This window comes from Drosophila serrata, unplaced genomic scaffold (assembly GCF_035046125.1).
Source record: "Drosophila serrata isolate PLE 108 unplaced genomic scaffold, ASM3504612v1 contig_240, whole genome shotgun sequence".
Taxonomy (NCBI): domain Eukaryota; kingdom Metazoa; phylum Arthropoda; class Insecta; order Diptera; family Drosophilidae; genus Drosophila; species Drosophila serrata.
In genome coordinates, this window is record NW_028257138.1 from 6,328,851 (window position 1) to 6,345,014 (window position 16,164).

Consider the following 16,164-nt stretch of genomic DNA (forward strand, 5'->3'; position numbering starts at 1 on the left):
TTCTTGATCAGGATCAACAGCCGAGTCGATCTAGCCATGTCCGTCTGTCCGTCTGTCCGTTTCTACGCAAACTAGTCTCTCAGTTTTGAAGCTATCTGAACGAAACTTTGTAGTTAGCCTTCTATATACTCTCACTCGTATATATGTCGGAACGGGCCGGATCGGACGACTATATCATATAGCTGCCATAGGAATGATCGGAAAATGTTAAAAAAAAATTTTTTAACATTTTCAGTTTTCAATAGAATTGGATCAAATTTGAGATATAGGCATTTTTCTATACTCTACAATTTTGCATAAAATTTTATGAAAATCGGACTACTATATCATATAGCTCCCATAGGAATGATCGAGAAATTAATACAATTAAATTTATAACTTTTTCTGTATTCATCAGATTTTCATCAAATTTGAGGTATAGCCATTTTATATTAGTCTTAAATTTTGTGTCGAATTTCATAAAAATCGGACGACTATATCATATAGGTGCCATACAAACGATCGTTAGATGTAGAGGAAAAATGCAAATCTGCGAATGTAAAACTGCAAATATAATATGTATAGGTGAATGAAATGAAAGCAGGTATTACTTCATTGTTTTTTAACACAAATAAATATAATTTATATTGTTGAGATTCCAAGTCATAGAAGTTATGTCTGCAAGGGTATATAAACTTCGGCGTGCCGAAGTTAGCTTCCTTTCTTGTTATATCTATAAAGTGTGTTATAATTCTAGTTTTATATTGAGTCATTTCCGACCCTATAAATGATCAGCATAAACAGCTGAATCGGTCTAGCTATGTCCGGGTAAAATTAATTTTTTTTTAAACTTTTGAACATTTTTAAATTGAACATCGTTAAAATTGTTAAAAATTTGATAAGAAAACTTAAATAGTTTTTATTTAACAAATCAGTATGCAGATTTGTTAACCTATTAAAAACTAGTACATAATATGTTTCCGAACTAAATTTGATGCATTTTAAGCTTAGTTATAATGATTTAGATGGTCAAACTGCTTTGATATTAGCTTATTTTTTCCTTCGTGTTTTTTTAGTATTCGATCTTTTTTCTTAATATTATTATAGCATTAAAGCGCCCTACAGGTCAAAAATTAAAAATTGACTACATAATGAAAATTTGTATTATTTTATTAAGATTTAAACTCTTTGGGGGAATATTTAATTTTTGTTGTATTAAATGCGATAATTGCTTGAATAACAAATATTTCGCAAATAAGGTATATTGGTCGATCTTAAATGTTTAACCGTATAAAAATAAACATCGATTGTATAAAAATTTACGGTATACAAAAATCAATTGTATCTAAAGATAGAGGAAAACATGGGAATATCTCCCAAAAAAAAAGACCCTCAAAATGCAAAGCATCTTCAAGTCTGAAAATGGGGGCTTTAAGTTTGTCGAATTGCATGCAATTAATTTGGAAATAAACATCAATTGTATAAAAACATACGGTATACAAATATCAATCGTAGATGTAAAGTGTGCATTTTTTTTTGGGTCAGTAGGAACATTGTATCTATTTTAAACTCATGTGTATGGCGGTGTGGTAACACTGGCAAATCAAAACTACGTTTTTCTATCGAAAGCTTTGTCACGTGGAGAGTAACAAGAATTCTTACGAAATGTCTGATATTTCCGGAGAAAACCAGCAAGCTGCTGATTCTGGACTAGAAAATTCCTTGGAAATGTCCCAATCCGGAGGACCATCATTATCCATGCAAATGCAAGAAAATATCAACAAAATGACTGAATTGGTGGCGGAATTGCATCAGGAAAAGCCCAAAATTGAGGGTCTTCAGCAGCAGGAGGAGCAAAACAACAACAACGACGAAGCTGTCGTCCAGCAGCTGAAATTCAGCGAAGAACGCGATAGCATCCTATTGCAACTGCAGGAGGAGATGTGCAACTACGCCACCATTCAGTCCAAGTTCCAGGAGCACGAGCAATCGATGGAGCTGATTGTTAAGGAGCTGCAGCAGCAGAAGTTCGATCTGGAGAAGGAGCGCGATGATCTCAAGGAGGCGCTGGCCGTCAAGGAAATGGTCGGATTGGATGAACTCGAGCAGCTGGACGTCGAGCTAGAAGACATAAGCAGGGAGGTGAATGATCTAAACAATCAGGTGTACAGAATGACAGAGGCCACCATATGCCCCCTCTGTCTCGCCCCATGGGCGTCTGAAGGGGACCATCGCGTGGTAACCCTCCGCTGCGGACACCTCTTTGGGGACAGTTGCCTCCGCGAATGTATCCAACGCAATGGCCGTTGCCCCATTTGTAGGAAGAGATCGTATCAAAATGAGGTTCGCAACATCTATTATGGTCAATCCTATTAAATCACATATTTAAAGGCCACCCATAAATATTACTATACTTTTTCAAAGCCACCGATAAATGTTACTATTCATAAGAAAACAATTGAAGTATGTTTAAATTTTCTTTCCAAAAATTATTACACACACACACATAATGTAAATGAAGTAAAACAAAAACAAACTCAACTGTACCAAGATTTTCATCAAATTTCATCCAATGTTCATAGAATTTTTCAAAATAAAATATAAGAATAAGGATTACAATAGGTGCAAACAGCCGAAACTCAACCATGTGAAAAAGAATATGACAATATTATAATTTAATGTGAAATTTGTTCCATTTGGAATGGTTGCAATGAATGCACGAAGCCACCGATTAATATTACTAATAATAGAAAACAATTTAAATATGTTTAAATTTTCCCTTTTAAAAATTTCTACACACACAAAACTAAACTGTCAACTGTACCACGATTTTCATGACAACTCCTTCATTGTTTATACACAATTTCAAAATAAAATATAAGAAAATGGAATGGAAATCGATTAAAATAGGCGTTCACAGCCGATAAAAAAAATGAAAAGGAATATGAATATAATTTAATGTAATATTTGTTCCAAATGAATGCATGAAGCCACCACTGAATATGAATAAAAGAACAAATAATAAATTGTGTATGTCTTAAAGTATATACTGTTTCTATGTTTAAGTTAGCCTTTAATTAAGAGCAGAGTATATTATATTGCCATAATTCGATTTCTGCACGTGTCGCAGACAATTAACTAAGCGCTTTTCAATTACTCAGCAAATCCGAGTATAATTCATGGCATTAATACCACTGACCATCGCCACTTCATCATCATGAGAATTAGAGAGCCACAAACGAGATAATGAAGCTGTGGCAAGATTTAAGCATTTCTTCCGCTGACCATCGGGTATATTGACTTGCTGATTATTTTTATTTGCCTGGCAAATGCTTCAATTGAGACATAAAACTATGCCGAAACATACACGAGAGCATAAACATTTATACACGATTAAGTGTGCTGTTTGTTTTTATGTTTGGTTTAGCGCTTCCGTTGCGGCTGCCAAGAATTCCTCCTCCCCGGTTCGATATTGCGTATACGCACTAAATGGCCCAGAATGCGAGATACAAACAGGAAAAGGCAAAAACGAACGAAAATGTGGCAACGAAGGGAGCACAAACATTTTGGCCAGATTAAAGTGCGTCTAGGGAGATCCGTGTTCCGAATTCAATAAAACATTCTGCCCAAACATACATAAATCAATGAGAAACTAATCAAAAAATCAAAAGAAAAACACTAGGTAGGGGATTTATTTGAATACTCTATGCCTTTGTTGGCAATGTATTTAAAATGTAAATCAATTAAATTAAAAGCGCAACTTTATTGCCTGGAAAATTTCAATTTATGCAAATGCAACAGCAGCAAAAGAATAAAAACGAGACTAGTCCAAGCCGCAAGCTTAAATGCTCATTAGGATGCTCTGTACTAAAAAAACATTAAAGAAGGGAAATAAACAAACTCTCCCCCAAAAACCCTAATGTGTGTGCTGTGGAGCGTATTTTGTGTCGCCTGCATCGCATTTACATTTTCGAATCTAAAGATAGAGGAAAACATGGGAATATCTCCCCAAAAGAAGACCCTCAAAATGCAAAGCATCTTCAAGTCTGAAGATGGGGGGGCTTTAAGTTTGTCGAATTGCATGCAATTAATTTGGACTTATGGCCAAATCCAAGGCTAACATAAGCTTTGGCTATAACTGAGAAAGACTTCTGCTGCAGCATTGTTATGCGCTGTTGCGTAAATTGATCCCCTTTTAATGATGCAGTTCAGCTGCAAAAAAATGGAAGCAATTTGGTTGTGACAGCCTCTCAAATGCCTTTCTCTGATAATACTTGGCCTTTAACTTATTGTCAGGTCGGGCCAAAAAAAGAAGTCTTCAGCTCTTTGTTTTTCGTTTGAAATTCAAGCTCATTGATTTTCGCACACACACACACAATGCACTTGAGATAAACTGAAAATGCTAGAAGTTTGCCTCTTGAAAATATTCCACATACGCAGTGTGGCCACAGAACATTTTTCCCCTCAACTTTAACTAATTAACAACTTGTTCTTGGTTTGGAGGTAGTGATTTTTTTGTATATGCAAAAAAATAAAATAAAATAAAAGCAGGATGAATTTGACATAGTTTCTTTTTTTTGTTTTAAAAACTGCTGCATTTTAGCTGCTTAAAGTTTGAACAATTGCTGTTACCACATGTGGGGCAACTCTTGTGGCTAATTCTGAGCTTGTGCCCCCAGCTTGGGTTGTACGTTATGCTTAAAATTGTCAGCACCCACACACAAACTGTGGCCACACGATAAAACGAAGACCAAACAAGTGGCCAGGCACAAAACCACACGCCATGTAGCTCCCGGTCTTACTTACCAACCAGCAATTGTGAAAAAAAATGAAAATGGATAGAAGCACCATGTAGAACATTCTATATTGCACCCACAAGCAGTTGGCCAAGAGCTGCGGGAACTGCAGTTTAAAAAATACAGCCACTTCTTCTATGGCCTTCAGCCGGTAAGTAAATCGAGTTTAAGCTGTGCGTTAGCTTTACCATCGATAAGTTTTTATGCTTACTTCTAAAGTGCATTTATCCGATTTCTTTAGTTTGATCCTGGGTTATGGGGTTATATTATTTTAAGTGATAATAAAGCTTGAAGCTTGTTGTTGGGTTGGTTTTATTGAAATCTAAGCAGTAAACTTAAATGGAATAAAGTTAAACGTTTAAGGAATTACTATTTAAAATCAATTTTGTTTACTATAAAAATTAAAATCACAATTGAATACAAACAGTATTTATACCTTAAAGGATAATGAAAAAGTCTGAAATATATAAAAACATATCTTTCATAATGTTCTATTTATTTAAAATTATTTAATATATAAAACAAATTATGTGTTGCCTTTTTTAGTCATATAAAAATTCTGTTTATTAAATATTGAAAACATGAAGGACTTAGGCCGTACATTTTAGATGACTAAGTAATGGGATACTTTAAGCGGGTACTTAAAAAATAAGGGTTTGAACCCATAATTTTTGTAATAACTAAGTAATTTAATATTCGACTTACACTCATAAAAATATTTTTCTATTTAAAAAAAAACCTTAAAAAATAATAGCCCTAATAATAATCTCCATTTAAAATAATCCCCCTAAAAAATAATAGTTATAAAAAATATTAAACCTAAAGCTAAGTAAATTATTGACGTCAAATCTCGCACGTGTGAGCATATAATTCCCAACTGTTTCTACCGTGCCTAGAATGAAGTGACAGCTTCCGGATAACTCTTAGAAATGTATGTGATATGTTTGTGTGATATGTGATATGCATATGAAATGCCAGAAGTTGCAAGACATAGTTTCTTACTTATTTTTCATAGTTAGTTACTCTAAAATTAACTAAATGTTTTTCTTAATTCAAAAAAAAAAATAAAATATTACCCTTAAATTAAGAAAACAAATTGTTTAATTTTTAATGATATTAATTAACCCTATAGCTATGAAAAATCGTTCTATATATACGAAAAATTCACCTTTAATTTGAGAAAATATTTCATAGTTTCTCTCCTGATATTAGGGAACATTTGTTCTTAGATATAGGGAAACTAGCCATATTGGATCCTTCCTTAGCCTTTTGAAGGTGTATTTTGGGTGCAATTTTTTATGAGTGTATTCTTTTCTATGGTTGTAACAAATCAAGGGACAGTATCGCATATCAAAGAGTCGAATTTTGGAGTATTTTTTGGCATTTCTTTTCTTTTTTATTTTATAATTCACTTGAGTCTTGTTAAGGCGACTAACAATTGTGTGTGTGTGTGTGTGTGTGTATGCCAGTGTGTGTTTATGTGCTACCTCATCATCAACTCGTGCTCCTGCTGACTACCACTTCCCCTGAATTTAGTCCCAGGCCACACATGCAACCACTCGAGGTGGTGGTTGTGGTGGTTGCTGGTGTTTTGTATTTGCCATGCCATTTGCTGGGGAAATTTTTCTTGATTGCCTCGCCCTTAGCATTTTGCTTGTTTTTTTCGCTTATGCGTCGTCATCTTTCTTTCGCAGTTTCTGCTCCCGTTTTGCTTTTTCCACTTTCCCATTTTCCTACTTTCCATTTTCTGCCGTCTGACAGTGATTTTGACATTTCACGCGCATTTGTTTGTTATGCTTTTCTGGCCAACATTGACAGCGCACAAAGGGCAACGAGAGAGGAATGGAAAGGTCAACATTTCCCTTTTTTTTTGCATATATAAGTATATATATATAAGCGTATGTATTCATAGAAATAGTAGCTGGGCATAATAAAAATAAAGGCTATGGTACGCAGGCTCATTAACATTTTGCCAGGCACGAGGCACGTGGCGGGAATGACGCTAACTCAGTTGCTCCCAAGCGTCGCATTTGGCTTAACCAAATTGATTTTTGGCCTCGTCCTGCTACCAAAAACAATCTGGCACAGGGCAAAATATAAATATATAACATAACAATATCATCTGAATGTTTGCCTCGATTTGGTTGTGCTCTTAAGCCAAGGATTTTATGGTGATAACTTACTGAAAGCTAAATATTATTATATTCTTATTATGGGAATTCGAATTTGTGTAGATAAATTGTATCGAGAATTTGAATTTCTATTTTATATCCTCCGACATATATACTAGTAAAATTATATTGAAGGATAACTCCATAGTCTCGTTCAAATAGCTTAAATTTGTTCCAAAACAAATCTCGCACATCTGTGCATATGATTCCCAACTGATTCAAACATCCCTGGAACGAAGTGACTGCTGCCGGCCAAGTATCAGAAATGTGTTGTGTTACAAAAGTTGCAAGTCATTGTTTATTAGTGTTCAAAGTTGTAACTGATCATACATACTTACTGGTCATAGATACTTACTTATCATACTTACTTATTGTTCAAAGATACTTAATGTTCAGAGTTACTTTCTGGTCATAGATACTTACTGGTTATATTTAATTACTGGCCATAGATACTTACTGTTCATAGTTAATCATCCTATCATATAATTCCCAACTGGTTCAAACATCCCCGGAACGAAGTGACTGCTGCCGGCCGAGTATCAGAAATGCGTTGTTACAAAAGTTGCAAGTCATTGTTTATTAGTGTTCAAAGTTAGTAATTGATCATAAATACTGACTAGTCATATATACTTACTGAGCATAGTTACTTAATAAGAATAGTTAATTACTGATTAACGTTACTTACTGTTCAGAGTTAATTAATGTTTATAGATACTTAATGTTCAGACTTAATTATTGATCATACTTCTATAACTCAACCGATTGTTCCTATGTCAGCTATATATATGTATATATATAGTCCACTGCTTCGTCATGATCCGACTTATATACTAGTAAAATTATATAGAAGATTAACTCCATAGTTTCATTCAAATAGTTTAAATTTGTTCCAAAATAAGTTTCGCACATCTGTGCATATGATTCTCAACTAGTTCTAACATCCCCGGAACGAAGTGACTGCTGCCGGCCGAGTATCAGAAATGTGTTGTGTTACAAAAGTTGCAAGTCATTGTTTATTAGTGTTTAAAGTTAGTAATTGATCATACATACATACTGGTCATAGGTACTTACTGATCATAGTTACTTAATAAAAATAGTTAATTACTGATAAAAGTTACTTACTGTTCAGAGTTAATTTATGTGCATAGATACTTAATGTTCAGAGTTACTTACTGGTCATAAATACTTACTCTGGCAGTTATATTATACAGTGTTCCGATTTTCATAAATCTAGTAACGAATTTCTATAATAATAAACGATAGCGTTGAATCAAATTAGAAATAAATATGTTAAAAACTGTTAAGGTTATAAGTTGTAAACTTTTTTTATAATAAGCATTGGATTCCCAAGGATTCAAGAGTTTTTCTTATATTTTTCAAGATACCAATCTTTGTACATTAAGAATTTAATCCCATTAGGTAAATAAACACTAATCAGAAACCAATGCCTAGTAGAATTTAACCCACATTCTGCATACAAATTAGCTCATTTTTATTAAAACAAATATTTTTCTCTATAAAAGGCCTCGAAGGAGGCATAAACATCCCACAATTTCCACTCAAAACAATTATGAATGAATGGCCAGGAAAGCGCTCAAAGTCGTTTACAGAGCAGCTGTTGCTGTTGAGCGTATGTTAATGCCACAGACAGTGCCACAGTGCCACAGTGGCACAGTCTCACAGCCTCAGTCGCTTTCGGGGCCCAGTGGCAGTGGCAGGAATTGTGATTCAGATTTTTAGTCCACCAACAGACGTCGAGGCGAGAGCACACGCGGTCCAAGTCCGCGCGCATGTCAAGCGAGTTGCGTTCGGTTCACGATTCTCGATTCTCGATTTTCCTTCCCCGTGCCACACATGGCGTACACGCGTTGCGGCAAGTTCCACTGCCTGCTTGCATTGAGCAAATAAAATGGTCAGTGGTCGTTTTTGCGGCAGTGGTTACAGTGAGTGAGACCTGAGCAGCAGCAGCAGCAGCAGCAGCAGATAATGTGTCAATAATTGAACTGGGCAATCATCAGTTTGGCTTCGATCAGTATGTAAAGTCTGAAATTTAACAGGAAAAGGAAACTTCAATGTAAGAATTAGTAAGGAGGAAGCTTGAAGATTTCAAAAAACTTGTATTTCAATATTACAATGGGAGTCAAAGTATTAAGATTTAGGGAAATTTAAAAGGAAATTGAAGGATTTTGTGGGGTTTAAATAGCTTTAGTGAAAAAATACTAATTCATGTTCCATTTATAGCTCCGTCCAGTGAAAATTCAAGAAAAATAAAGCCTAAGTTGCTTACATGAAAGACTTAAAGATATTAGTATTTTCAAGAAACCTGTTTTAAAATTATAAAACCAATAAATAAATATAATACATTACAAGTTTTTGACGCCAGTTTAGAAGCATATTTATTTCAGTAATCCGAACTAATCTCTTCAACCCGAAAAAAAAACACATTAAAATATCAAAATGTTGAAATATTAAAAATAAAGCCCCTGCTTTATTTTATTTAACCCAATCTAGTGACTTAAATAATGTAAAACGAAATAGAACCCAGAAAAACACAAGCTAAAGATAAAGACACCTTTACAAATGCAAATTAAATAAATTCAAATTGGATCAAGGAGCTGACATATATTTAAATTTCATAAAGGACCAAGACCCCAAGAAACGTAGTTCGACATTCGAGTTGTCATAAGCCGGAATTCAGGGTGGATTGCATTAGGGAAGTTATCTTCTGGCGATGCTGCTTCTGCTGCTTCTCGAATTTCCCTGGGGCACTTGGATGCACGTGAATTCCATGCCGATGGATTTTCCGCTTTCCTGCTCATATTTTTGCGGACATTTCCCGTCTCTTTGTTTGATTTGCATATTGCTACCTGTGTTTCAGAGTTTTCGAACTCACGGACGTGCGTGAAAAGTAAACAGAGGAAACAAGAAAAGTATAAAAGGCGCAAGTCGTGATAAAATAAGCGGAAAATAGCATAATAAAAAAAAAACAAGAAAGGTGTATAAATATCTATATGAAAACAAAGGAAATTATCTGACCAGAAGCCTCGGCGGCTTTCCCGTGGGAAAACCGAGGGTCGTCGGTGACAAGTGACAGTTTATTTGTTGGTTTGTTTGTTTATTTTCCTTCTCCTTCTCCTTTTTTTTTTTGTTTTGTTTGTTGTCGAAATATCGCCTAATTTGGCTCGGGCATTTATTGTTTTCCCTTGGACATGGCGTCATTATCTTTTGTCATTCTTCTCCCCAGTGTTTACACGCACTTTTAACGTGTTTATTCGGCCGTAACGCAAACTAATTGAAACACACCGGGCGTATACTTAATGTAAGGCCCGGGGCGTGTCACGTTTCGTTTTTGCATCGCCTCGCAATCAGTGGGCGCCTTGAAATCCACTCACATGCAATTGCAGTGCACTTGCCACGCCCTCAGCGCTTTTGAGGCAGCTCCCCACTGTCATTTGGCACTCAATGCCAGCAGCGGAAAAGCTGAAACAACAGCGGGATCCTAGCAGCCATAGTCTCATCGCCATCACCATCGCCATCACCATCGTCATCCTGTGTAGTCGCGTTGAACCAAGTGAGTCGCTGTGCCATGGGCGGCAACTTGTTTACCTGCCTGTGTTTTAATGAAATGCAAATGCAAACACAAGCCGTGAAGCACCATGGGCAGGATACCCTCGAGAGAGAGGCACAACTATTTTTTTGGGCCACAAAAGAGGTTTCCCTGCTCTAGGGTCTTGTTTAGACTCCTTGAATGGTTCTAGAGGCTTTTGCATACTACATTTGATTTTAAATTTAGTTTAAAATAATTTAGAAATGTAAAGAGAAGAAAGCTTAAACTTGAAGTTTATAAATAATATTTTTGAAAGAATATTTCATGAAGCAAAACAACCACAAGCAACTATAATTCTATTTAATTTATAATTCAATGCTGAATTTAGTTTTTAAATTTATTTTAAATAATTTATAAATATAAAGAGAACATAGCTTAAGCTCGAAATTTCCAAATACTATGTTGGAAAGCATATTTCATGGAGCAAAGCAAACCTCAAAGAAATACAATTTCCATTTCTATTTAATTTATAATTCAGATACAGATGTATTATTTGTATATATAAATAAATTAAACAACAGCCAGTTTTTGAAATACTTTGTCTTAAATCAAAATATTAAATTGCAAGACCTACACAAATAATTTTAAACAAAACTTTTACTCTTCTACATATTTTTAAATGAAGAATATTTATTTTAATACTTAATCTGATTTTAAATTTCTTTTAAATAATTTATAAATATAAAGAAAAGAAAGCTTAAGCTTGAAATGTCTGAATAATATTTTTGAAGGAATATTTCATGAAGCAAAACAAACCACATGCAAATATAATTACATTTAATTTATAAATAAATACATTTATATATACAAATCAGTAAAACATCGCCCAGCTTGGAAAATACTTTACCTTAAATCAAAATGTTAAACTGCTATACAAATAATTTTTTTATAATTCTTTTACTCTTCTACATCTTTGTAAATTAAGAATATTTATTTTCATGACCTAGATAACTTTCTTAAGTTTTTAATGACATCTTTTAATGGATATTCATCTATCTAAAGAAGTTCCCAAAAATTACAAGTAAATAGACCCACAGTGCGTTGTCACCTGTGCAGCCAGGTAATTTTTCTTGGCCCCCCGCCTGCAATGGCACTTAGTGGTAATGGGGTTACTGCCAAGGAGCCACCATACTCGTTTTCGCTTGGGTCCCGGGGTCCTGGCCCTGATTTGCTACACAAACACTTCAATTTCCGTGACAGATGACAATTTGCACACTGCAGAGCAATTAGATTTAATAAATTTCCAAATCACATTTTCCTCCCGGCTGCCACCCATTAAATATGTATTTATCATAATTTTATTCATGTTAGACTCGAATTTGATGCGTAAACAAATTGCCGAAATATTTCTTTACGACCATGGGCTTTGCCGGAGGTGTTTTTTGCTTTCCCCCCATCGGAGGAGGCCATAAAAACGGATTTGAGCATAAATTCAAAAATGCTCTGGAAAATACCTTCGATTTTGATTTAAAATTTCCTTTTTGAGCACATATTAATTTTATGGCAATGCATTAAACTAAAGACTGGCCAGTGAATTTATCGTTGAACGTGACAAACTTAGGGAAAGTGCTAAAACATGTTTGCTTAAGCTCCATTTTTATAGGGGATCTCAGAAGCTGACACTTGAGTTGTTAATGGAAGTGAGATTACATTCAAAATATTATGTTTAGCCAGAAAAATGAGGTTCAATTTAATGGAAATAAGAACATTATTATGCATTATTATTAAAGTGAAATATTACTTCAAGTGAAACCCTTTTCTCAAGTATGTTTTTTGTGGAGCAGTCAAATCATTATGTTACCAAGGCCAACATCAAATGTGCTCGCATCCTCGATTTGCTTAAGCCCGACTCAAAAAGTTGAAAACTTTTCCAATTCACTTAGTTCATTAACTTGATTCATCATCTGGGCAAGTGAGTTTGGCAAACTCCACGAATGGTAATCAACTGGCATTGATTATTTTCTCATTTTGGGACTTGGCATTGCTTGGATCGGATTCGGTTTCGGTTTCCCAATAGCCTTAAGTTTGGTTTCGCATTGCAGCCACTCACTTACTCACTCATTGACCTTGGCCGGAAACTGGGTAAGAATACATTTATATATATTTTTTTTTGGCCGGAACCAGCGACAACTCTTTGGTAACATATCACTCAACGCAAGTTTTCCCCATAGACGCAGCCTTAGCTTGAGCCCGAAGTTTCCATGAATAACTTGCAAATTTCTTTGAAATTTTTGTGCTCAAAGGATGGGGAAATGAGGAAGTTTCCGCTTTTGCTTTTGCGTTTGACATGCAGAAGGGGTCGCACAACACTTGAATTTAATTAAAAAGGATTTTGTGTTGTAAACTCTCTTGAGCTGCAAGTGCAAGCAATGGGACATCTTTATTAGGGATGATAGAAATATATAATGTAGATATCGATATGGAGAGAGATTTGTGGTTTAATTATTACTTACTATTGATATATAAATATAATTTCTTACACCTCCCTATACTCCCGTTTCCTCTGTTCAAAAATCATTTATCCTTAAATACCCATTAGTATGATTTATAAAAATTAATTCACCATTTCGATCAGTCCCCAAAACATAATCATTATTCGGCTATAAATACTCCCTTTGATTTATGCTGATAACTCAATTTTGGTTCTCTCCCTCTCCGCCGCATGCCTCATATTTTATTCTGACGCCTAGTCTAGCGTTTTCATTAATTTATTACGCCCAGAGGCGACTGATTTCACTTTAATTCAATTTATTTACCAATACACAACGGAAACAACAACAACAATATTAACAACGTCAACAGCGGCGGGCGAAGGACTCGTATTTATTTCATACTCCGTGGGCCATGTCAGGACAAAGTCACTTAACTGCTTATCTCCTTGGATCCATCGGAGAAACCAAGCCAAAATCGAGGGGCGGTCCTCACCCTGATGGAGGGGGCGTGGCCAGACTGACTGTCTGTGTGTGTGAGTGGGAGTCACGCATTGGAAATGTATGCACGACAAATTCATTATAATTTCGTCTCCATGAAATCCTCGACGGCTCGATTTCGTACCGATTTTGTCCGCGTGCGTGCCAAGACATACGGCAAACGAATTTCCTGCTGCTTGCCTGCGGTTGTCCTGGGCGAAAGTACACCCACCACACACACCATACACACCATATACACACACACACACTCTCTGGGCAGGGAGACACTTGCTGATCCAATATGAAATCAGTTTTAATGTGCCCCAATGTGTCGTTCTCGGATTATGATTGCGAACGTTTGCGGCTGCCTCGAGGGCGGTTCGAAATGTAATGAAAGCTTAAAGCTATGAGAGACGAAAATTTACTATAGTTGATCTAAATGAAAATGAAGCAAGAAAGGAAACTAACTTGCAGATTGAAATTCAATCAATAGGGATTAATACGATATAAATTATATATATTTATGTTAAAAAACAATAAGGTAATGCCTGCTTTGATTTCATTCACCTAAACATTTTATATTAACAGTTTTACATTTACCGCTTTGCATTTTTCTCTATTTTAACGATCGTTTGTCCGATTTTCATAAAATTATACACACAATTCTAATTTAATATATAATGGATATATTTAAAATTTGAGGAAAAACTGAAAAAAGTGAGGGAAAAAGTTATAACTTTTTTCAGTTTTATATATATGTAATACATATATATATATATAGTCCACCGCTTCGCCATGCTCCGACATCTATACTTGTAAAATTATATAGAAGGATAACTCCATAAATTCATTCAAATAGTTTAAATTTGTTCCAAAACAAATCTCGCACATCTGTGCATATGATTCTCAACTAGTTCTAACATCCCCGGAACGAAGTGACTGCTGCCGGCCAAGTATCAGAAATGTGTTGTGTTACAAAAAGTGCAAGTCATTGTGTATTAGTGTCCAAAGTTAGTAACTAATCATACATACTTATTGGTCATAGATACTCACTGTTCATAGTTAATCATCCTATCATATGATTCCCAACTGGTTCAAACATCCCCGGAACGAAGTGACTGCTGCCGGCCGAGTATCAGAAATGTGTTGTTACAAAAGTTGCAAGTCATTGTTTATTAGTGTTCAAAGTTAGTAACTGATCATTCCTACTTACTGGTCACAGATAATTACTGATTGTAGTTACTTAATGTTCGTTGATAATTACTGTTCAGAGTTACTTAATGTTCATTGATACTTATTGATCATAGATACTTACTGGTTATAGTTAATTACGGGCCATAGATACTTACTATTCATAGTTAATCATCCTATCATATGATTCCCAACTTGTTCAAACATCCCCGGAACAAAGTGACTGCTGCCGGCCAAGTATCAGAAATGTGTTGTTACAAAAGTTGCAAGTCATTGTTTATTAGTGTTCAAAGTTATTAACTGATCATTCCTACTTACTGGTCATAGATAATTACTGATTGTAGTTACTTAATGTTCGTTGATAATTACTCTTCAGAGTTACTTAATGTTCATTGATACTTATTGATCATAGATACTTACTGGTTATAGTTAATTACTGGCCATAGATACTTACTATTCATAGTTAATCATCCTATCATATGATTCCCAACTTGTTCAAACATCCCCGGAACAAAGTGACTGCTGCCGGCCAAGTATCAGAAATGTGTTGTTACAAAAGTTACAAGTCATTGTTTATTAGTGTTCAAAGTTAGTAACTGATCATACATACATACTGGTCATAGATAATTACTGATCGTAGTTACTTAATGTTCGTTGATAATTACTGTTCAGAGTTACTTAATGTTCATTGATACTTATTGATCATAGATACTTACTGGTTATAGTTAATTACTGGCCATAGATACTTACTGTTTATAGTTAATCATCCTATCATATGATTCCCAACTGGTTCAAACATCCCCGGAACGAAGTGACTGCTGCCGGCCAAGTATCAGAAATGTGTTGTGTTACAAAAAGTGCAAGTCATTGTTTATTTGTGTTCAAAGTTAGTAACTGATCATACATAGTATTTACTGGTCATAGATACTTACTGACTTAATGTTAATAGGTACTTACTGTTCAGAGTTACTTAATGCTCATATGTAGATATTCACTGATCATTGTTAATTACTAAATGAAAGGGTCATTTCCAATCTATAATTCATATACATGCTTGATCAGCATCACCAGCTGAATATATCTAGTTATGTAGGTATACATTTTAATTTTTTCAAAATTTTGAAAGTTTTATAATTGGTTACTTCGTTTAAATTGTCAAATTTTTGACAAAATCTTGAAATTTTTAATTTTAAAACTCCGTATGCAGAATTATGAACATTAAAAAAAACTAGCACAGAGAAGCTTTCCGAATTGAATTTAATGGATTTTTGGAAATTATGATGGTTTCCAGAATCAAAAAACAAGAGTAAACAAACATCGGTTTCCCAAAGGCAAATATTTTTTCTTTTTGTTGCAATTAAAAATAATTTAATTCGGTTTATAAAAAACTGCTGACTCTTTTCTTGTTTAAAGAACAAATATTGCTTTATTTAATTAATATTTAATTTTTGCATTTTAATCGTATTCCATTTTAAATTTTATTTTCAACAAATGTCAGTTTATATAAACTC

General features: G+C 34.6%; 2 protein-coding genes across 4 annotated transcripts in view; both read left to right on the forward strand.

Annotated features, from left to right (window-relative positions):
• dcma (syntaxin-like domain-containing protein decima) overlaps window positions 1–16,164 on the forward strand; it is a 152,668-nt gene that overhangs the window by 111,161 nt on the left and 25,343 nt on the right. Inside the window, exon 1 of one of the 3 annotated variants that reach the window (XM_020946581.2) lies at window positions 8,612–9,020. The exons of 1 other annotated variant lie outside the window; for it this stretch is intronic. The gene's annotated coding sequence lies outside the window, so the exon portion shown is untranslated. Of the gene's footprint in view, window positions 1–8,611; window positions 9,021–16,164 lie in introns of those variants that run through there. One more of the 3 variants, XM_086830926.1, reaches the window with a different exon arrangement.
• LOC110179173 (uncharacterized) lies at window positions 1,515–2,478 on the forward strand. Its single transcript, XM_020946574.2, has one exon. It carries the CDS (start codon window positions 1,645–1,647, stop codon window positions 2,353–2,355), a length of 711 nt encoding a protein of 236 aa, XP_020802233.2. The 5' UTR covers window positions 1,515–1,644; the 3' UTR covers window positions 2,356–2,478.